Raw genomic sequence first — 23,799 nt, 5'->3', positions numbered from 1 at the left:
GCCAAGAGTTCGCAATTTTTCTTACGAGAACTCAAGTCTCCGAGGAAGTCATAAGGACTGACTGTAAAAACTTTGACACTATGGTGAGACGCTTCGAGCGAAATATTTTGTTAGGTGAAATAGGTTCTGTTGGCTGCCAACAACCGTGCGCGGGTTTTATTGTTCTAGCTGTTATCGGTTTTGATTTTCGACCCTAGATAGGAGAAATTATCAGTTGTATCGGTTGATGTTGTTGGTTGGTTCGTTTTTAGTGCTGACTTTACCACCATATATTTCGCTTTGCCTTCATTGATGTGATCTCGCCCCGGCTGATCGCTCTGGATGAAGGCAGTTTGTACGTCTAGGGTCGTTCGTCCCATGATGTCGATATCGTAATCATAGGCCAGTAGTTGGGTGGACTTAAAAAGGATCGTGCCTCTCGCATTCACCTCAGCATCACGGATCATTGTTTTCCAGGGCCAGGTTAAAGAGCATGCATGATAGGGCACCTCCTTGTCTTAGACCATTGTTGATGTTGTGATCCTGCTGTTTTTATCAGTCAGTCTTTTATTATTCAGTTTTATCAATTTCGTTGGGGTGCCGAATTCTCCCATGCCGTGTACAGCGGCCAATTGCTGGCACAAATCCACAGACTAAGTTACCTAAGCATACCTGATTCAATAAGAACTACTTAAGTGTTTCTTTATACTATCTACTATCTCCAATTTTCTTCCACTTGAAAGCGAAAAGGAGAAGGTTTGGCACCGCCGGTATGTGGGAAAGCGACCAATCGTATAGCAGTTTGTAAGTCTCTGGACAAACATCAGTAGTTCTGCTTGCTACAGGTTATTTGTTTCCTAGATTGCTTCTCAGATAATATGCTCCGCCAAATTTACTGCAGTAGAAGAATGATGGGTAGACAAACACAGGTGTTATGTATTAACAGTTATAATGAGTTTCATCGACTTCAGCTCTTATCTGGTTGGCATTTCGCAGTAAAATTCGCTATGAAGGGTAAAGCCACAAAAATTCTCTCAGCGGAATGGGGAAATATGATGAGAGATTGAGAGAGGTTTAGAAAGACAGTGAAAGAGGCAACTAGAGAGCAATATGGAAACCTTATTTGCCATAAATATAACGGCTTGCTACGCCGGATGATGACATGTGTGTGAAAGCCTCGTGACTGCATCCAGACCAGCCGTTTGACAAAGCATACTGGCGGAACCGACCATGACGAGCCGACCGCGCTTCTGAATGGGGGGAGGGAAGGGTGAGACAAAATGGTACTGTACGTCACATGCAACTATTCTTCAGCTTTAGACTTCACAGGGAAAAGTATTTATGTCAAATATCATCCCGTAATCTTCGACGGCTGCATCCTCAAGTTGGATAGTCTAGAATTCAGTGGTCTTATCTTTTACAACTGTTCCTCTAAGTCATTTTCCTTCGACTCTCTCTTTTAATGTACGGCTCGGTTTCCCCATCGGTCTCCTGTTCAGTTATAGAATACATTCAGGCCTTTGTAGTTTTTTTAGCTTCGAGAGGGACAACGAAGTTGGTTTTCGTATAAATCGTAAAGGACAGCGTTGTACTGCATACGCCATCCTGAGCCCTCTCTTACTGTCTCTATGATTCGTCATGAAATACGCCGTGGTCTCTTGGCACAGCTTTGGGTTAACATTTTACTTTTTGATTTGCCTTTGATTGCCTTGCCGATTCTTCTCTCCATCTCCCTCTTTTTCATCTTAAGAATGTCTTGAGTGTAACGTGTCGTTCTTTTCGACGTGCCCTCCCTCTGCAACATGGCCTCAATTATAGTGTTCGGAGACATTTGGCACACTTTCAGTGCGCAACTAGGATAGGTAATAGTAAACCTCATCGGATTTTCGATTTAACCATGAGCGTACGTATTCCAGACCCTAGTTTTACGCTGTCCTTCCCGACTCTGTAGAGCAGGGCATGATGTGGAATATATAACTAATTTTCCAGCACCTGGAGCATGTCACACCACCTCGCAGAATTGAAGGCATTTCTTACATCTACCGTCACAAAGGGCATCAGTCGTCGACATTGGCGACCATGTGTTTCCGATAGTCTGACGGCTTGAACCACTTCCTCAACTCCATCAAATGTGGATCACCTCGCTGAAAGACTATATTGTTTTGGTGAGAAGTCTCCTGCGGCACGTATTGGGTTAGTGAAACTTGGTTTTTGATAAGCTTCGCTAGCATATGCCTCACTGTCCTCAACATACTGAACATTTCTTTTTTTTTATCAGCACGAGCCTCGCAACTTTCAAGCGGAAGGTAAATCACTCGTAGTGAAATATGCGTTGAGCGTACTGTGTACCAAGTCCGTATTATACTTGAATATAAATTTCAAGCATTTCGTTGGGGATGTCATTCGATACCGATGCCTTTTTGTCCCCCATGGAAAACACCGCCTCTTCTGATTCGTTTACAGTGAAGAGCGGGCATTTTCAGTACTCCTCCTCTCATCGATATCAGGTCGGAGGGTTGATAGAAAAAAGTACCCTTACCATTTCTCCCATTTTTAAGGTTTTGTGTGAAACAAAACCTTATTAGAATGGTGACGGTGTCTGTCTGTCCGTCTGTCCGTCTGTCTGTCTGTCTGTCTGTCTGTCTGTCTGTCTGTCTGTCTGTCTGTCACACCCGATTTATTCGGAAACGGCTGGACCGATTGTCACGAAAATTGGTGAGAGTATGTAATCTGATGATCCCTTTACATGCAGTAAGTGGCGCCATCTTGTGTTAAGCTTAAGAGGGGGCTCCCCATACATGTGAATGGAGGGTGCAAATTTTTTTTTCACAGAATGTAGCCATGTGGGGCATCAAATGAAAGGTCTCAATTAGTACTTTTTGAAACTGGTGCAATATTTGATATTGGGTGAAACATGGAGGAGTGAGCGCTCAAAATATGACCCCCAAAAAGTGTAACAGGTCTCGTTCTCAGAACCTCTCCAACCGAAAAATCTGGAAAAAATCACAGTGGTGTATCTCTACGAAATCTAGGCCTCAAAATATATCCGGTTCCGATATCTACACAAATAAAGTTAATAATAGTATATTTCCACATTTTAGAAATTTACCCGGCACCCCCCCTTATGTTCATCCCAGAAATACAAAATTTGGCATGAGTGTAATGAAGAATATAATGCACAGTTTGGTCAAGTTTGAAGAAAATCCAACTATTATTAACAAAGTTATTGGGGGTGAAACTTTACAATTTTTTGTGAATTTCGTGGACTCTACAACCCGCATGACGTCATCATCACATATCAATTCGTCAATACCACAACGAAATGAATTCTTATGAATTGGGTCGCAGACAATTATTTTGTTTTAGTTTTTTAGTTATTTGTCAACCAGACATGTGTGTATGTAGGTATATAATATATGCGTGCTAATGAACTTTGCGGGTAGTGCCTAATTCAGATAGATATAAGACGTAAATCGGAATTATGGGTACGATAAATTTAGATACGTGCATGTATGTGTACAGCAGGTAATAGGCAGTTTGTTTGTTTAGGGTGAGCGTGATATCTATGGCTCTAATATGTACGTATGTCTCGTAGTTTGGAAAAATATGAAGGATTATGTTGGATTTGTAGCTATATACGGACAGAGAAATGTGCGTCTCTTACATAAGATGAACACAAAACCTTTATACCCGAAGCGCGAGCTTCCGGTATTCCGACTTGTTACTCCTTCCATTGAACAGAGTTATCAATGGGTACCGACCATCTCTGGTAACCAACTTATACTCAAAGTCCCATGGGTCCCTGACAAGTTCCTGCTAGTAGCGAGCTTTTTGTCTATCGACTTCGTCGCGGATCGAAGGGTTACCTCATTTTTGCTTCTTCCGTGCTGGAAATCCACTCAAACTTGAGGCAGTTCTTTGCTAGACTTGCAATTTCAGAAACACAATAATACAGAGGTGACTTCACGTGACGGAGTCTCCCTTTTGGTGCAGATGCATCGCGAACTGCGGTGAAAGACTCATTGCTGAGTTCACTAACCATTCAGTCGCTGTTCTTCTATCTGGGTCCGCGTCTCTCTTGAGAGAGCTTCCATAAATTTGCCAACGTCGATTTTGCCTATACTCTACTTGGTAGGTATCTATCAGACGTCAGAACATTAGGAGGAGTCATTTTGCGCTTCGTAGGAAATGTCCTGGTGATTAATGTCCGTGAAATCTTCTAGTGACCTTCATCGTTGCATGCGTGGCTGACACCAAGGACTTCATAGCGAAAGTCACGCCAGGGATAATGTCTTCGCAACAAGGACGACGAAACGTCGCAGTGTTGCCGACAATAAGTCCCATCTTGGCGACTATCTCCAAAATTTGCCTTGCTCCTCCACCATAGCTCCAGACTAGCAAGTTGATCGAATCTCTCGTCCACAATGCCGAACTTCTTGTGTTAGGGTCCCAGCTGCGAACCCCTACCTCCGATAGAAAGTGTAATCACCTTAAGTGATTGTTTGTGCAAGCATGGAGGTCACGCATGGGTTGACAGAAATCCAGCCGCCAGTCAGGAGTCCTTCTCAATTGAGCCTGGACTCTCAACTTACTGGTGTCATAGCTTTGACTGCACTTGCTGCTTTGCCAAGAATATTATCAAGACAAAGGTAGCTGTGATATGAGCTTTAGAACCGTTTTCACGAGATCCGACCCCCACAGTTGTTAGCTCAAATGAAGCCTACTCCGAACCGTTTGTCAAATCATAAGAGCTTGTCATACTGGGTTATCGTGTTTCCCGGTCACGTTAGTTCAGCTTTTCTTATTTTTCTTCAGCTTTTGTCCTGTTCACAACCGAGGTCGGCTCGTCATGATCGGTTTCGCCAGTTGGTGCTATCAATTGCCTGATCTGTATACAATCGCGAGGCTTTTAAATCCCCATTCAGCGTATCAAGCCACTATTGTTTCGGTCGGCCTTTTGGTCGCTTACCATCGACCTCACATTAGTTCACCTGACTAATGATTATCCGAGTACCAAATGGCAGTTTTGAGTGAACTTGGTTCGGAAATAAACAAAGATTATTCCCATTTGTCCTGTCTGGCCGAGCCCACTCGGTCTAATAAAATAGGCTTAAATATATTTAATAAAATATTTTTAAAAATTACATTTATGCTCATTAGTGTACCGATTTCTTACAAACATTTTCCCATTTTCTTTTTAGCCTCAAACTTTCACACTAGCGCCTGGCGAAGGAAACCTCCGACCACGTCAAGATTTGGGTAGCAATGGAGTCGATGATATGACCCAACTGGAAGATCTGCACGAAGCATCTTTACTATGGAATCTTCGAATTCGCTACGACAAAGGGCTCATCTACACATTCGCGGGAAGCATTCTGATTGCTGTCAACCCCTATCAAATGTTCCCGGACTCATATGGATTGGAAGTTGCCAAACAGTATGCAGGAAAACCTTTGGGCGCACTGCCGCCCCATCTTTTTGCCATCGGAGCAGCTGCACATGCAGCTCTCCCTTCGCCACAAGTTGTCATTATATCCGGTGAATCTGGATCTGGAAAGACTGAATCTACTAAACTAGTTATGCAATATCTGGCTGCTGTAGTTCCAGGCGGTGGATCAGCTTCAACAGTTATAACTGAACAGATTTTGGAGGCATCGCCACTACTCGAAGCTTTCGGTAATGCTCGAACAGCGAGGAATAATAATAGTTCCCGATTTGGAAAATACCTGGAAGTGTATTTTAAATCAGGAGCCATTGTCGGAGCGAGGATCACTCAATATCTGCTTGAGAAGTCAAGGATTGTAACTCAAGCTCCGGGTGAGAGAAACTACCATGTTTTCTATGAATTACTTGGAGGACTAAGCGAAACAGAACGTGCCAAATATGGACTACTAGAAGCTGACAAATATTTCTACCTGAACCAAGGCGGATCGGACTGTGCACCAGGCAGGGTTAGCTGGGATGCACTACAGAGTGCTATGCAAGTCTTAGGCGTATCTGATGGAGAACGAGAAGGAATAATTCGGGTGCTAGCTTCAGTTTTACACTTGGGCAATGTGTATTTCCATCGTCGGCAACTGAGGCATGGGCAAGAAGGCGTTGAAATTGGATCAGACGCTGAGATCAAGTGGGCTGGGCACTTGTTGCATATATCTGCAGAAGGTTTGCACCGGTCCTTGACAACACGAGTTACGGAAGCAAGGTCCGAGAGACTCCACACCCCTCTCGGAATCGACCAAGCCTTGGACGCTCGAGATGCCTTCGCGAAGGTTCTCTATGCAGGGCTATTCAACTGGCTGGTATCACGCATCAATTCGATTGTCCATAAAGGTGGAACTCACGATGCACACCGCATTTCTATACTGGACATCTTTGGTTTTGAGGATTTGGCAGAGAACTCTTTCGAGCAGCTTTGTATTAACTACGCTAACGAAAATCTCCAACTGTATTTTAATAAGCATGTGTTCAAACTCGAGCAGGCAGAGTACGCCCGAGAAAGGCTTGAATGGACACCACTAACATGGGAAGATAATCTTCCAGTAATTCATCTATTAGCAAAGAAACCAGTTGGAATATTCCATCTCCTAGACGATGAGTCCAACTTTCCAAGAGCCACTGATTTAAGTTTCCTCGAAAAATGCCACTACAACCATGCATTGAATGAACTTTACTCTAGACCAAGAATAGGTGCTCAAGAGTTCGGAATCACCCACTATGCTGGACAAGTTTGGTATTGCGTAGAGGGTTTTCTTGAGAAGAACCGAGATGCAGTTCGACCTGACGTTTTGGAACTGCTTGGATCTAGTAAGCTTCAGCTGGTGGCCGACATGACGAAACAACTTCGTGCCCAACGTGACGCAGGAAAAACATTACCAAAGGGTTCAAACGGACGTTTCGTCACCATGAAACCCAGGACCCCGACAGTTGCCGCAAGGTTCTCAGATTCACTTCAACAGCTCCTCCAGTCTATGGGGAGATGCAATCCTTGGTTTGTAAGATGCATCAAACCCAACAATGATAAGCACGCGCTGAAAATGGACATGCCATGTGTTCTTCAACAACTTCGCTACTTGGGCATGCTTGACACTATTCAGATTCGACAGAAAGGTTATCCGGTTCGATTGCGCTTCCAGCACTTTGTGGAACGGTACCGGCACCTGATGAAATCACCATTGCCACGTGGAACTCCATATCGTGAACTTTGTCGGAACCTTCTAGAGTCGTTACCCAGGACAGGTGTTGAGGGACCAGATTTTCAACTCGGAGCTACCCGTGTATTCCTTCGGGAAGCACTTCATCGTGCACTAGAGGGTGGACGCTCGGAAAGACTGCGTAATGCAGCAATCATCATTCAGAGAAACGTAAAACGTGTCTTGGCCCAAAAGAAACTACATCGACAAAAGCGAGCAGCTACCAAAATTCAATCAACCTGGAAAGGCTATCGCGACCGCAAAAAGTACAGAGCTCTTAAGAAAGCAACAGTCAAGGCGCAGGCTTATTGGCGAGGCAAAATGCAGCGAAAACGCTACCAAAAATTCAAGGCAGAGATGAAACGCCGTCAAGACGCGATTAAAGCGCAGAAGGAGCGTCAAGCCCAAAAACTTGCAAAAGAAACTGCAGAGCGGAATCAAATTGCATATTTGGATATCCCAGCTGAGCTGGCTTTCATTTTCTCAAAAATCGAAGATTGGACACCATTACATGGTGATCGGCATCTGGTAAAGGTTGTTGGGACCGTTCCTGGACCACCAACAGCAGCTGATTTGCCACGGGATCTGGACCAGTTTGCATTTGGAAAGTTCAGTTCTGTATACTGCAACGGAGTGAAGCTTTCACCTAGACGAGAGCCTATAACAGTCCCATTTTTGTCCAGAGCAGCAGCTAGAGACCAAGATTTTCAAGATTCCTTGGCAGTATTCAAACTTATTTTAAGATGGACCAGCGATTCTAGTTTGGATAACAATAAAGAGAAAGCACTCGCTGATTATATCATCCACAAGGGCTTGTCATCACGTGGGCTAAGAGACGAGATTCTAGTCCAGCTTTGCAACCAAGCGTACAGAGCCGATGAAGCTCAAGCCCAGAGAATATGGCAGCTCATGGCACAATGCCTTTCTTCGTTCCAGCCTGGTTCGGCTTTTGCGAAATATCTGATGAAGTTCATCGTTGATAACGCACCAGCATCAATGAGAGAACACCTCCTGAAGAAGCTCCTACGTACTTCAAATAATTACAACGTCCAAGCCAGTAGAAACTTTCCGCCCTCCTGGATAGAATGGCGAGCGACTTCGCGTCTATCTGACATAGCCGTGGCACTGACCTTACCTGATGAGGCTGTTCAAACGGTGGCTATCGATTCCTGGACAACTTGTGAGGAGGCTGCTTCGTTGGCAGTTTCAAGTTTGGGCATATCTAATCAAGGCTGGACCGTAGTGTTGGATGATGCTGGACAAGTATTGGATTCATGTGGCCTTGACTATGTTTTGGATTTAGTTTCAGAAAAGGAGTTGTGCCCGGCGTTCCCTGCAGTGCGGAATGATTTACTACGATCTGGCCGCAAGAGTTCTAAAGTAGCTATGCCTGAAATTGATATTATGAATACGAAACGACCGCAGGTACCACCACCTGAACCGCCTCAGGCTAAAAATTCATCAAAGTTGGAAGCACCAATACCAGAACCTAATGTCGGACCACGTCATTATGAAGGTGCAGTATCTCGAAAAACTTCCCACGATTTCTTATCTAGAAGCTCGGCCTTGAATGAACGTTATTTCGAGAGTGAGAAATCACGGTCTAGATCACTTGATGATCTTTTGGGTGGTGAGAGTGTTGACATACCAACAACTCCAGAGCCAGAACCGCTGAACAATTTAGGACTTTCGCAGAGTCGATTGAATGATCGCTATCATTCAGCTGAACGCTTGACACCGATTGCAAAAGAACCGCCTCAGAGATATCAAAAGTCGCAGTACGCAGGACGCCGATCTGGAGGATCACATTCTAGCAAGTATATTGACAAATCGGAGTACGCTACTAGGTCCTCTGCAATGTCAGACACGAGCGAGGCTCCATCATTAGCCAGCCACGTAAGGCGAGTTCGAGTACCATCGCAAGCATCTGACGTAGATCAGTTCCTTGACGATCTATTTAGTCCTGTCCTGGATGGCTCATTGGATGAGCTTTCAGACGCGAGATCCTTGGCAGCTAGCATACGAGGTGGTACATCTGACGATTTTGTTGAGATCCCTATTATGGATGACTCTCTATCAAGTTTAATGTGTGCCGAAACCTTATCAGAACGAATTAAAGGAGGTGGAGAAGGTAAAGAAGAAGAATCCCCTAAAGATTCTGTTGATGAGTATATAACTGGTTTATTTCAACCAATTTTTGTTAACGACTCATTGCGTCATTTAACTGAAAATTCGGAGCTTGTTGAGATAATCAAAGGAGGAGGTACCACACATCAATCAGGAACATCAACATCAGGTTTTGTTACAACTCCTTTGGGACCGCTAAGTCCGATTGCAACCAACTCAATGATGATGATGGGTTCGATGCCACCGGACTCCTTGATGCAAGTGATTAATATCCCTCCTGGAGTTGATCCCACAGCCTATCAGCAACAGATTCAGCGTGCATTTTTACAGTCAGCTATGGCTCAAAACCTACAAATCCAGCAACAACTATTAGCACAAAATCAGGCTCTTCAAACACTGCTCAGCCAACAGGATACTGGTACTGGATCCACAACGATACAATCTATAACGACTCAAGTCAATCAAACCCAATCTTTCCAAGGTTCAACTTCGGTGACTACCAGGAAGCAAAGTTTTAAGAACCGTCTTTCACAATTTTCTGAACCAGAACGAAATCGCAAAGCTTCCTCGGACAGTGGTGGATCATTGATTCCACCACCACCTCCACCGCCCATGCCTCCACCAATTGAATTCAAAGATCCATCAGAAGCACGTCCATTTTTGGATCCGTACGGTAGAGCAAAAACAGTGAGAATCGGAAAGTGGAGATGGCCACCGCCACAAGACGCCCAACAAAATGAAACGGAGGAAGACTTCCTTCACTTCAAAATGCGACAAAATCAAAGGAAAAATACTCCACAATCACAGAATCATAGCAGCAATGGGTCACCAAATGGCTCGACAGTTGAGTGGGAGGAGTTTGAAATTGAGAATAGTAAACTAGTTGCCATTCAACTTCACAATACCCAGCAACAACAGGCAATTCAAATAAAGGAGCATTATCAGAAAAAGTCGGTTGGTCAACATGAAAACAGTGGGCAATCTGGTTTTCATGGTGCTTCAAAGGTGTCCAAACGGAGTTTTGAAATCGGTGCTGAACGACCACCCCCAGGTAGTGTGGGCAAATTGAAACTTAGCTCGGAAATGCGTCAACGTCTAGAACAAGTCACAGCTGGGCATTCTGTCAGATCATCAACTAGTGCCCGCTCAGAACAAAGAGCACCTGCAAAACTGGAGGATGCTCGAAAAATGATGCTTCAGCAACAGCTGAGTGGACATTTGAACGGCCATGACCGGGCAGGAAGTCCAGAATTACCTTCAGTGAGATCACAAGTCCAGCGAATGGAAGGATCTAAACGACCTCCACCACCGCCATGGCCAGTCATGGTCCCACCGGCACCTGCTGGTCCGGCTCCACCTCCTCCAATAAAGCCCCCAACTACTGCTCCTCCAGCTCCACCACCAGTACCGGCGAACCCACCATCTCGGCACAGTGCTGATCGGGAGATGAACAAAAATCAACAAGGAAATCAGGACATCCCCGCTTTTTTGCAACGTCAAGAACGAGACACATTTGGTGCCCGTCACAACTGGAATGGTTCAGATATTTCAAAGGACACATATGATTCGTGGGGTCGGGCTGAAGCAGCCAAGCTGGATATGGTTTATGAGAAAAGTTTCAAGAAGGAAATCCCCAATGAGAGAGATCGCTCCCGATCGCGCTCACGTTCCAGAGATCGTGAGAATTTCTCAGAATCTGTTTGGGATAGAGCTGAAGTCGAAGGTCCTCCTTCTAGTGGTAGCGACCGCGAACGTGAAAAGGAACGCGAAAAGCGTGATCGCTTCTATGAAATTCAACAAGTCGAACGAGAACGGGAGAGCAATAAAGTGTATCAGCCACCCCCGCCAAGAGTAACGTCCGCTGCCGAGAAGGAGAATTTAGTGAAAAAGTCAACTACAATACAAAGCCAAATAACGGACCGAGCTACATTCAAAACACATATGGCGAAGTATGCCAAAGAGAGGGAGAGGAAGAATTCAACATCCACGATGGTGTCACAAAACACTGAAAAACACGACGAAACCGACACTGTAGATGATTGGCCCAATCCAGCAATTCCTGCACCCGTTCCAGCACCACCCTCGCTGAAGTCCTCAGCAAATGCTTGTCTCACCTACAACCGAGTCCAATGGAAACTACGAGTTCGAAAGGAAGTATTCCGTCCCGGTGAGCCCGTGGGTCCTCCTACAGTCCTGGATCTTTTATTTTCACAAATCGCTCTCGATGTCTTCGGTTCAACCCCATGTCTGAGAATCTCATCTCAGGAGAAAAGAAGTGCACTGACATTACTGAGTGGTCACGGTGTTACCTTTGACAATATGCGAAGTCAAGTTCGTGCTATTGTTAAACGACATTTGGTAGACATGGCGCGAGGATGGCCACTGTACTTTGCGCGACTGTTTTTGGTGAACGGTGCCCCACAGTTTCCGGATGTATCTATTTTGGCAATATCACATAGTGGTGTCTATCTGGCCCGGCGAGATGCAAATGGATTGGTTGTAGTTCGATCAATGCCTTATGCAGAACTTCAAGGAGCTGTCACACTACCACGTCCTGCTGCGTTGCAACTGAACATGCGAAATGGAAATCGATTGACTTTGCATGCTAGTAGGGCACCTGCAATACAGACCATGGTTCAACAGTTTTGTCAGGAGTTCAGACAGGTGAGTGAGATTTCAATCTTTTATTTTGTTATCTAAAATTTGCAATCGGCTATTTTTTTATAAAATAATTTATTCACGCTGTTACGCATTAAATTCTCTTTCAAACCCAACTATCACTCAAATCGAGATGATGCTACCAGTGCCATTAAGACTATGGAATTTAAATTTACCGTGACGGTTTTGGTATTTTTCTGACTGTTTGGGTATTTTCCGAACGATCCGTCTCCGTAGGGAGCCTAAAGATCGACTAATCGAGAGAATGTTTAAGATCAATCAGTCAAGCTTTGGTACGAAATTGCAACTGAAATGATTGGTATCAGTGATGCAGAGGCTGAAAGTTGTAAATTGGAGTGAAAAAACGAAGATTTTAGATATTTAGGTGATGCTGATTTTCTTGGGGTCGAAAATATTCTGGTGAGACCAATCAGTTTCTCATACCACCTGACGACATGGCGGAGAAAGGGAGGGCTCTCTCTGACCCGGAGTTTTCTTGGGAGCCCAAAATTAGACCCAAGTTATTTTGGTGATATAGGGGGCCTTATTAATCCTGGCTTTACTCAGGGGTGAATACTTCACGAAAGTGAGTCCTTCCAAGGCAAAATTTGTGGGAATAAAGGGCACGCTAAGGAGTTTGACACAGCCTCACATTCATCCTGTGCGGAGAAGAGAGGGTTTACTCAGAACGGCTGCAGGTGTTAACTGGAACGGAAAAATATAAATAATTCGACCTCAGCTTCTGAAGAGTCGTTTAGGACCTGACAGGAATATTTACAATGATGTATGGACCACAAATTAGGCCAAAGGACTAACAGCATAAGTATAACAACATAAGACTAACAATACAGCCAAACCGCTTGTTATTCGTCCCCGATGATTGCTGATGAACCGTGAAAATCCCAATGAAGCAATGTTCAAGCATTTCTGCCTCAGCAAGGGAAGGATCATGACTGATATAAGAGGCTTGAAGATTTTGGTAGTACTCACAGCAACCGGAAAAAGGCCACCGGCAATTTGCAGTAGGATATCGGTAAACACTGCTTGGTTCTGGAAAGAAAACCTGATAAGGCCTTCAAGTTCGCGGTAAAGCCAAAGACGACCACGTTTGGTGGGGATATCTTCCCAATATTATGGGAGTGATTGTGTATTAGGTGGAGGAAGGGTAAAGCCTCTGAACGCTTATACCGTAGTGGTCCATTGCACTCTATTACCTCCTCTAACGGATGCTACCTGCTGCAGCTGGAACACAGGCGAGAGACTCGCATAGAAAATGGTCCGCGAATCCCGCTTCTTTATTACAAAATGGACATGTATCATTTTGGAGAATTCCAATTCTGCTAATCTATCCAACTAGTGAATTATGACCTGTCAAAATACCCACAATACTTCCCCCCTCTTTCTGCTTTTCGGCAGAATTAACTTTCCCGTATATTTTTTTGGTTCTGATAGAAAAAGTTTGGTGTGTTTGGCAGAATTAGGGCTTTGGCACCTCCAATTTTGGCAAAGTTGCTTCCATTTTTTTTTTGACAGCAGCATTAGCCAATGCTATTGACACTCCAATTGCTGGGTCCGGTGGACGCTCTCTTTTTAAGGCATTCGATATTTCATTTTTGAGAAGATTGAAGGACTGCTCAACGCTCTCAGCGGAGGTTGATATTTTCGATATTTTCAGACGGATTACTCAGTATATCTGCTATTCGATGAGCAATATAACTCTCACTGTCCGGTGACAGCTGGGTCGTACAAGCGGTCGATATTGGATACACGCAGCGGGACGTAAGCGCCTCTCTTATCACACACGTCCAGAAGACAACTCCTAAATCTGCTGCTGATCCCGAAGTAGCTGATCGAACGGCCCACCGTTACTGTTGCGGTCGTCAAGACCTTGTTTTTTCATCATATGTCCAAGGTGTCGTCAGATCCCACCTTGGCATTCAGATCATCCATCACGACCACAATGTCACCTTTAGGAACCCTACCCTGCATTGCATTTAATTGTTCGCAGAAAAAATCCTTCTCTATTATGTCGAAAGCCGCCGTTGTGATGTTCCTTAAATTGAACCGGAATCGTGCAGTTAGAAATCTGTCAGAAACCGGCTTCCAGGTCAAGGGGCGCGCTTTGCGTTAGCCGTCTAGAGCAACACGACACCGGCTTCGCGTTTGCTATCACTTGACTTTCCAAAGTACGAAAGCATATTGCGATTAGTGTGACAAGAGGGAGAGGAATACTCTCCAAAGTCCCACCAACTTACTTCGCTTAGGCCCAGAATGTCCAACTAATATCGTTGGAATTCCCGCTCGAGCTGGAGAAAGCGATCATTCTGAGAGCCCTCGCCACCGTTGTCGAGGAACATGCGCACACTCCAGAAACCAATCATAGTCCGTTTTCAATAGTCAAAGGTTGCCATGAAGTCAGCCCCTATCCAAGGCGTTGTTGACGTTTCGGTAGCAGTAAAGTTTCACAATTTGCAGGTTGCTATCCCTTTTAGTCGCCTCTTACGACAACTTACTTTGAAGTCAGCCAATATTTGGGCATGTTGATAGACGTTGAGCTCACTTTTGAGCATTTGACGTTTAGTAATAGTCTGGCGGCGCTCGCCTCCGATGTGCCGGTGTTCTGCCTCTGTTCCACTCCCTGATTAATCTGTTATGTCGCGGGAGGAGAAAATCGCCGGAGGCGCGATTCCCCGGTGGCAGCTGTCATGCTCGGGGTGCTTCCCTTTGGTGGCGCAATACGACGGCGTGGTTCCGCAATTTGCGCTGCCTGGTGTGACAATGGAAGCCACACGTTTTTACTACGTTCTCATCGATCTTGACGAGGACACCATCGGATTATTCTCGGACGTGCTGAAGGACTGCTCCTACGTTCGGTTGAAGGAGCAACTTATACGACAGCTTTCAGTAAGTGAGGAATTGAAGCTAAATCACTTACTGAATGAGCTGACGCTAGGATATCGTACCCCCAGCCAGTTGGTTCGGGAAATGAGGCAACTGGGTGGGGACAAAGTAGGCTATGAGTTGTAGAAGTCCCTCCTCTGGTTGCAGCGGCTCCCGGAGAGAACCCGCACCATTTTCGCTGCGCGGAATCCGGGTCGATTGAGGTGTTGTCCACCACCGCTGACAAAGTACACGAGGTGTACGCATTCCCCGTGGTCGCGGAGATTTGTCTTAGCCAGGTATCAGCACAATGAACCGGTTAATCACTGGCAAATACTTGTGGCTTTTCCATGAACAAGGACGTAAACTCTTGGGCCAGACAATGCATCGCGTGAAAAAAGTGAAAAGAAAGTAGGCTTATTCAATGTTAAACGGCGGATGTTGTGACACTCCTTTCGCAACCTCACCATTCCCGCCCTACATCGTTACTTAAAAAGCCCAACACGGCTGGTGCCATCCAACAGTACTTAGAACACGGCTGGCTGCCCTCTAGGGCATGGAAGCCCTGCAGCCTGTTGTTATCAGCTAGATAACAGAATTTACGATAACGTCAGGTGCAGCGCCATCACCCTCGAAGTGCCCTAAGCGCAGCTTTGTATGCTCCAAGAACTTCGGCAAATTTCTCAATGTTCGACTTTAAGAAGTTCCACGGGCAGGGAGGACGCCTGGCTGGTGACTCTGCGAGAGACCATCAAGGCTCGACCCGTTCAATGATAAATCCCTTTTTGTTACGCGGACACCATGTTACCTTTGTCGAGATTTGTAGTATCCTTGCAAGAAGGGCATGTTGGTTTTCATTAAGTGGGTTCGACCTAAGTGCATTTCCACGAATGTCTCTCCAAACCTTTCAGCAAGAATGAAGTCAAGCTGATCTGTCTAAAGTTCTTTGGATTATAATAGTCATCTTTCCCAGGTTTCGGTATGAAGACTGTCTTCACCTTTTGCCAAGAGAAAGGCACGTAGCCCAGAGCAAGACATCATCGAAAAATATTTCTTAGAGGTTGCTCTAAGTGTTCCATACCCCCTTTTAGCTTTGCCAGATAGATGCCATCCATGTCAGGTGCTTTGAAATGTTCCAAGGAAAATATGGTAGCTCTCATCTTTTCATGGATAACAACCACTTTCGCAATGTTCCAGTTCCCCTGCAGCACTTGCGTCTTGAAGGGGTTGCAAATACCGTCAACTCTCCCCCTGCCCCTTCTATCACCCGTTCTCCCGGGAGGTGTACTTCCAGGAGGATCTGTACTGAATCCGGTGTGGGGCTCGTGAAAGTACCGTCGGGTTTTCTGAAGCAGCCTGTTCACCCGCAATAGTCAGACTGAATTCTAAGTATCGGTGATCTGAAAGTGAGACCTCGTCTAGCACCCGTCAGTGTGTAATCAACTCTAACATTTTTGAGGTACAGATTGTTAGGTCAATTACTTTGCTTCTTCTTGGTCCCACGAACGCAAGGACGGACCCTATGTTTGCAGTCATAAGACCAGCTGAAATGATGAAATCAAATAGCTTCTCTCCTCTTGGATTGCATTTGCTACTGCCCAAACAAATATGTTGAGCATTTGCATCGCAACCTATTAAGAGTTCGAGACCCCTTAATTCTGCACATGCCACCAGATCCCTAAGCTCTTGCGTCGGTGGAGGATAAAAAGAATCATAGGGTAAGCGGAGGTAACTATGATGTTTTTCCTCTCGCCATTTATCTGATATTGTATGACCGCAGCTAGTTCCTGGGAACAGAACTGTTCCAGCATGGTTGCCTCTAACCGTCTTGGTATCAGGACGCAAGCTCTCGGTCTTATGGATCTTTCCTCGTAGAAAATCCTAGCTCCCTTTACTGATCCAATGCTACAGATTCTATTAAATCGAACCCACGGCTCTTGCACCAGAAAGATGTAGGGGAAATTCTGCAGCTTTGTCGGTCTCGCTGCCAACAGATAGGAGAAGGCTTTGGTATACTTCAGGTTGATTTGACTAATCTTTTTGTTTTTCGACATAAACTTAGTCTATCGTGTTACGGAAAACAGAAGCGTATCCCACAGTCCGCGTATGACAGGGTTTCCTCACACCGTACCGCCAAAGACTCGATCTCCTCGTGTTTGATTTCTCTGAGAAAAGCCGCACTTGGAGGTACCGCAGTTCCCATGTCCTCCCCCCCCTCCCCACAGAACATTCGTTTGTTTTCCACTTGGTTTGCGGTGTCCGGTTTGCATAGATTCTATCACTCGAACTGGCATCAAGTCAGTTCCGTTCACGTCTGTGGCTTTTCTTTATTCCGCCTGTTCCTTGGAACGTATAGAAGAAGTTACTAGCAGGTAGGATTCACTCTGTAGTCCATTCACCAATGCGAACCCTCATACGGGGGTTCCGCCTCTGTATGCACTATCCTCCATGCACAGCTCCATTGTGGGAGAACCCACCGAAGATGCTGCAATTTGCTCTATATTGTGTGAGTCGAAGACCATCATTGTTCTTCGCTCTCAAAATGGAGATGATGCTTTATAGTTTCCTGATATGACTGAATTTCAGCCTATCTAGCAAAAAATGGAGCACGATATGGTTACTTCCCCTGAGCACATTCAGACTCTTTTGGTTCAGTGCAAATACCAAGACGAAACCCTCCACGTTTGTAGATTTGTCCTTCCTGGCATTCATGAACTTTACCCTACAGTGTCCAAAGTCCATGCCCGGGTTTTTTTCGCCCAGCATGCGGATGATTTCCTCTGCCTTCCTTCAAGGGCCCGGTAACCAACATCCGACATGTTCTGTCCTGCGTAGCTCAGTGTTCACAATAGTGAACTTGGGCCGATCGCTGGAACTTAAAGCCGGGATTGCCTGCTGGAGCCACTTTAAGGCAGCCTCGTCTGTGCACTCCAAATGGAGAAACCCATCGCGAAAACCTTGATTGTTAAATCGTGGCTTCGTTCCAGGCTCAAGCATTTTTTTCCACAGGCATTCCCGGAGGATGGTAAATAGTCCCTCTCACATTTTGCCATCCTTGGGGGAAACTCCAATGGTAGCAGTTAGAACAGAGGCTGCAGCTTGCGCATACGTCCTCTTCCTTACCGCCTTCGTGTCCGTATTCCTATGGGAGGGACCAGCTTCTATTGAGATCTCTCTCGCTGATTTGATCACCTCCCGGCACATCGGTCCTAATCTCCGCGAGACCCGTGGATGTAAGCCCTGGTGCGGTCCTGGTCGTTGGCCACAGTAGATGTGTTGGTCTTATGCTTCTTGCGAGCATTACCGCTGACAGAAGAGTTTGGTGCATCCAGTGTGGATCTCACCGGGGTTTTGAGTTTATCCCCACCTTCCGCCAGAGATTCCGATTTCTCTGGACGTTACCGCACCTACTGGTACAGCCACGTCCATGTCCTCATTCCCAAGGCGCTTCATCTTCCTTCGCAGTGCTCTCTTCTGCCGCCGGCTTGGGGGCTTTCCAGGTTCACGGTGTCGGGGTCGCTTGGATCCATTTCCACATACCGGCGTTAAACCAGTAGTGTCTTCCCTTCCCTTCCCTTTCTTCCGCTTTTCCCGGTAAGGGTAAAAGAAAAGGTTCTGACAGGCAGGATTCAGCCTGTAGTCCCCCTTCCTTAGAGGCCGAAGGTTCCTTCTGTTGAGCCTTTCTCTTCCGTTTGCGGGTAGATTTGGGCTGCGTACCACGAAAAATGTTAATGCATTCCCCCTCAAATATCTTTATCTCTCGCAAGTAGCAATGGCTCCATTTCAAAGTACACTCCAAAATTCAAGATAAAGTTTACAGAGCACTGAAGCGTTTGTATCTTTATCTTTACCTCTCGAAATCAAAGAGGCGATGGAAAGGTGAATAACTATCATATGAAACGGTCAATGAAGATGGTCTGAAGCTCACTTGAGCGTAGCTGGTCGCCGCTTAGAAATGATGATGCGGGGCATCCCCACGATCGTTGCGGATCGCGATCACAAGCAATCGAAACTAGTTGGAAAAATTGTGGTGAACAGGTAACATCGCGGAGTACCTGTATCCGGTCCTCAACTCGGTTATCCACTACTAAACAGCCCTAGTTACCGTGTATGTTGAATCCGTCTCCGTCCATTATCGTAAATTAATCTGTATGTCGTAGTGTTATCAAGTGCTTTTTGTAATGTATGTAATGATAATGATTTATCGCGATTTGTGGTCTCATCTCTTTTAGGCGACCTTTGCGTGTCTGCGTTTGCTTGGCAATCCACTAGGTTCCGTAGCAATTAATGACGCCTAATTGTGCAAGCTCAGTTGCATTAACCTAAAGAAAACTGAATTTCTAACTACACATTAGCACTAGATGGAAAAATGAACCGTTAATATTTTCAATAATATATTTCAATTGATTGTGTGCTCAATTCTCCATGAGGGGATTAGCTTCGGCTATTGTTGAAAGAAAAATGTAAAAAGATACTTCCAAGTATGTTAACTTGCATAAATAAGAATCGGAATAAAAACATCGGATTGCACAATGAGTGAGAAAATATTTGAATGTTTGCAAAATTAACCGTCCATTGCCTCTATAACATTACCTTGCGAAAATTTAGGCTACCTACGTATACTTCTTGTGCTTCCCAAGCAGTTTTTCCACAATTTTCATGGAAGATTTGCTCCTCCAGTTGAATAGGTGTGAATTGAATGACGCAGACTTGGAAGATGTGAACGTAATGATTCTTTTTTTCCCACGGATGTTTTGGTTTTGTGTAGCAATGGGGATTCGATTAACAAATATTAGTGGATTTTGCTGAGAGAAATGGTGTTGCTCAAAAGGAAGTGCTTGCTGGAGACAGCCGTTTTATATTCAAACTTAAAAAAGTCGAAAATACGAGTATCTTCCGGGTAAAATCCGAGATCTTTTTAAAAATCATATTCAAAACTGAGTTTGGTTGCAACAGATACAACTTCCTCATTTGTATCTTCGCTTCCTACATAGACTTTTCTCAAAGAAGTTCAATAACTCTAGGATTGGATACAATCCACTGCTTCTTGTGGTATCCACTGGGAAATCCTTGTTTAGCTTGATAATTATGCGGTGCCAATAGGTTCCGTCCGTATTTTCTTCAACCACGCGTACCACTTTCCTTGTTATTCTTTTGTCTAGCGAAACTTCAGATAATATTTATGACGGACAAGACACGCATGAGTAGATACCGTATATATGTGCGCCGTTTGTATGAATACGAGGAGAGTTCCATAACGAAATCCAAATTATCAGATATTATACTTTAATGAAGCGACTTCGTATCATATTTAAGAGAAAACAATAAGTGGGTATTTCCCTCCCGCTACATCCGCGAATCCTCCCCCGGGCTTGGTTTTTGTAGTTTTTCCTTGTTTTCATCAGCTCAAAGTTGAATTTTTGTATCTTCCGTGTTGCAGAAAGATCCGGTTTAAATATGTCGCAATGTTGAAATTACGAGGAAACTCTAGTTTCCTTAGTTTTTAATAGGGAAGTGAATTTTTTTGTTGAGGGTGCTGAGAGTCCTGTGTCCGCACCCACTTGATGACAGACCGGACCATTTGGGAAGAAAATTACTTCCTCTATTGTGGTACACGGACTCCCCTTTTTGAGTTAAACACCCAAATTTACCAAAAAAGTTGACTGACGGTTTCGTCTAGGATGTAGGCAACTCAGCAGATACTGCCTCATCTTTGTGCGGCCGAGAGTAGTGACAGGTGGTAATCGCTCCATTTATATATAATGGGCGTGAGTGCGAATTATATTGAAGTGAAATCCGTCGTAAGTTTAAACCTGAACGAGGTCGAAGTGATTTTTTTGTTGAGGATGCTGGGAGTCCTGAATCCGCATCCACTTCATCACTTGATTGACATTATATGATGCCTTCCATTTTATGGAAAACGAATTGGTTCACTGCCTGTCTGTTAGTGGAAGGTGGAAGGCTTCATAAGCTTCCGTTGGTTGGCAGACAATAATGTTGGATCCTTTGGCTTTAGTGGGTAAAGCCAATTCCTTCTTCCGCTCTCTCCGCAGTACTCCCATATGGAGGTCAGAATCTACCCTGCACCCGTGTTCGGGTTGGTATTGCTCTCTCATTCCTTCTTGTGATTGATTTCTTCCTGCCTAAGTTTCCTATAGACGACTTCTATCACCTTTTCGACTTCAGTCCATATATCCTTCAACTTTATCATGTGTTTCATGATATTTTTGTGTATTAAGTGCGACCCTTTGAAGTGGGAAGCTTGGGCGTTGAAAGGTGTTCTTCGTCGTCTGCAATTTTCATATACTTTGGGCAATATCGCGTTCAAATTGATAGAGGTAAACTCGATATGTATTAGGTCAAAAGCAATTTCACCATGAGACGCTCGACGGACCTTCGAATATCCCCCATGATTCTATGAGTTAAGCGCCCTTTTTCTTATTCGTTCCTTCTCTCCTGTCATTCAGCGATAGGCAGAAGATTCCGGGGTAGCACACTTGTTTCTCTCGCCAGAATATCGCTAGGGATAATTTCTGCTATCACGCAGGTTGCTTCATCAAATTTTGCTCGGTTAGCGTCATATGTTCAGAGTACACTTAGGTGATATCCTTCATTTTTCTTCTATATTCTTTTTTTTCTTGAATACGGACCTACACTGGGGCTGCATATTGGAGGACCGAGTTAACCATCTTTGAAGTAAGCAGTCGGTGGATATCATCGAGGCACTACAGCCCGATGGCGGGTCCTGGTCGCCCTCCAACTACTTCAGTCAGGTAACCGTGTCCTCCAATTTTGCAATCCCAGTAGTTGCTCTGTCCGTATATATTGTGCTCTCCCACCGTGCTCTCGTAGTTTTGCTCCTTCGACACGTCGTCCGTTCATAACCATTTTTAGGTTTAGGTTAGGGATGCGATCGTCACTCATTCGTTGGGCATGCCATGCCCACTTAAGGCGTTATAGTTTAACGAATTTCAAGACTTCTAGCTCTTCATCCAGTTCATATAACTCATGGCTGTATCGGATGCGCCATCCATCACGGCCGCGAGCTGCTTCAAAAATTCACCGAAGGACTTTCCATTCGAATGTGTTTAGTAAATTTTTGGAGGATTGGGTTAGGGTCCTGGTTTCGCACCCACAGGATAACACTGGCCGTGTGATGGTTTTGTATAGGCAAAGCTTCGTGTTTCTGTGCACATGATCAGATCTCATTATGGGAAGGATCGAGAAGAAACTCTTATTCGCTAGCTGGTGTTCAGAGGTGGCCGCGAGGAAGATGGGGCGGCAACCCTATCGGCCAAACCAAAACCAAGTGGTCGAGGAGAACCTCCATAGTGGTGGCACCGGGAGACGCTGTAATCACTTTGGTTTGCCGGCCGTGATTCAGTAGGCGAATGCTCCAAAGGCCTAATCAGGGCGATCAGACCCGAGTCTGTACGGGGACTCATCTGAAGTGGCAAATTGGTCACGAAACCTTGCCAGGGGTATACTGGTACCATGGGAACCGGGAAAGCCCCTGGACTCTCATACTTCGGGTGAACTCCTGTTGTATGTGAGGACAGCTCGGTTATTTGCGGTTGGCCCCCCTAGTGGGAGTTTCATGGTGGTTGTGGTTATGCTCAAGAGAGAAGAGATCTTCGGGCCTCGACGTGGTGTTGCGTATCAACACGGGTGCCGTACTCCATAGTTCGGTAGAGATTTAGGTAATTCTTGCATCCACCAGTATGAATGCTAAGCCATGCACTTGGTATAGACTGGTACCGTTGTTGCTTGTCTCAGCGGGGCTCCGATTGTGGTCACAAAATCAATCCGTGTCTGAAGAGGACCGTAGGATTAAGTCTCACGACAGGTGCCTACGTAAAACACCATGGGCTTCACTTATTCGCTAGCTGTATCCATGGCTTGACATCGGCAGTCTCATTGGCGTTCTTTGACAGGCTGGCATCCAGATATATAAGGCTGTTCACGAGTTCGATGTTGAGGTCACCACATCCATTCTCGAAAGAGCTGGTGTTCTACTTCTTGATTTCATCATTATTTTCGTTTTGTCCTCATTGATGCATAGTCCAACTTCTTTCGAACCAGTCTCAAGAGTATGCAGAAGTTCCTCTGTGTCGGTCAGTTTTCGAGATATGATGCTGATGTCATCTGTATAACAATTCGGTAGATTTAATGGCTGGGGTTGGTATTCATCGCTCGTATAGCCCTGACCCACCAATATTTGTAGCATTCTCGCAATCAGTGTTCCGGTGTCATATGCCTTAGTTGCTGCATGCACCACATATTAGTTGAAATTAAGCCTCTGAGGATCATTACGCCTAAGCACTTGCATGCAGGCTGGAAATGTATGGTGTGGTTTTCACCTTTAGTCTTTATAGATGCACATTTTCTTCGCTTGAGAGAGTGGGCTTAGGATGGACCCTTGTGGGTCATCACATGGCGTTGGATATACTCGTAATTGCTGTCCTTCATCTGAATCGCAGCACAAAAACCTAGTGAGTAAGAAGGCGGTAACGACGCGCACCAGGCGATTTGGTCCGCTAAATTTGATTAGGGACTCTATTGTTGACGGAATGGAAGGCTGAAGGTTATCATCCTCTTCGGCTGCAGGTTTATGTTAGCCAGCAGGTCAACTGCATCAGTCGTAGACTTTCTTCTTTGAAATTCGTACTGATTTGGAGAGACCACCTTTCTTTTAAACAATTGGAAATAATTTGTTATAGATAATCCGTTCGGATAATTTGCCGGTATTATTATTTCAAAGGCATATCTGCCTGAATAAGGAAGGTTCATCCAAAAGTTTGTTTGGCTTGGGAATACGTATTAGTCTCTGCTTCTTCTATTGTGTGAGCTATGCTCCTTCCTTAAAATATGCGACAAATGCTTCGGCAATCATATTTGGCGCTATTTTCACTGCTACGACGAGAGCTTTGTTTTGGGGATTCTATCCAAGCAAAGAGTTGTTAGG

General features: G+C 45.1%; 1 protein-coding gene across 2 annotated transcripts in view; it reads left to right on the top strand.

Annotated features, from left to right (window-relative positions):
• The window catches only part of LOC119653402 (unconventional myosin-XV), a 179,221-nt gene that overhangs the window by 88,649 nt on the left and 66,773 nt on the right, over positions 1-23,799 (top strand). For both annotated transcript variants that reach the window (XM_038057967.1, XM_038057966.1), the window contains one exon: positions 5,181-11,960. In XM_038057967.1, the coding sequence (XP_037913895.1) occupies positions 5,181-11,960 (6,780 nt within the window). The remainder of the gene's footprint in view (positions 1-5,180; positions 11,961-23,799) is intronic.

This window comes from Hermetia illucens, chromosome 4 (genome assembly GCF_905115235.1).
Source record: "Hermetia illucens chromosome 4, iHerIll2.2.curated.20191125, whole genome shotgun sequence".
NCBI lineage: Eukaryota > Metazoa > Arthropoda > Insecta > Diptera > Stratiomyidae > Hermetia > Hermetia illucens.
The sequence above is the reverse complement of the archived record's forward strand: the minus strand, read 5'-3'. Positions and strand labels throughout refer to the sequence as shown.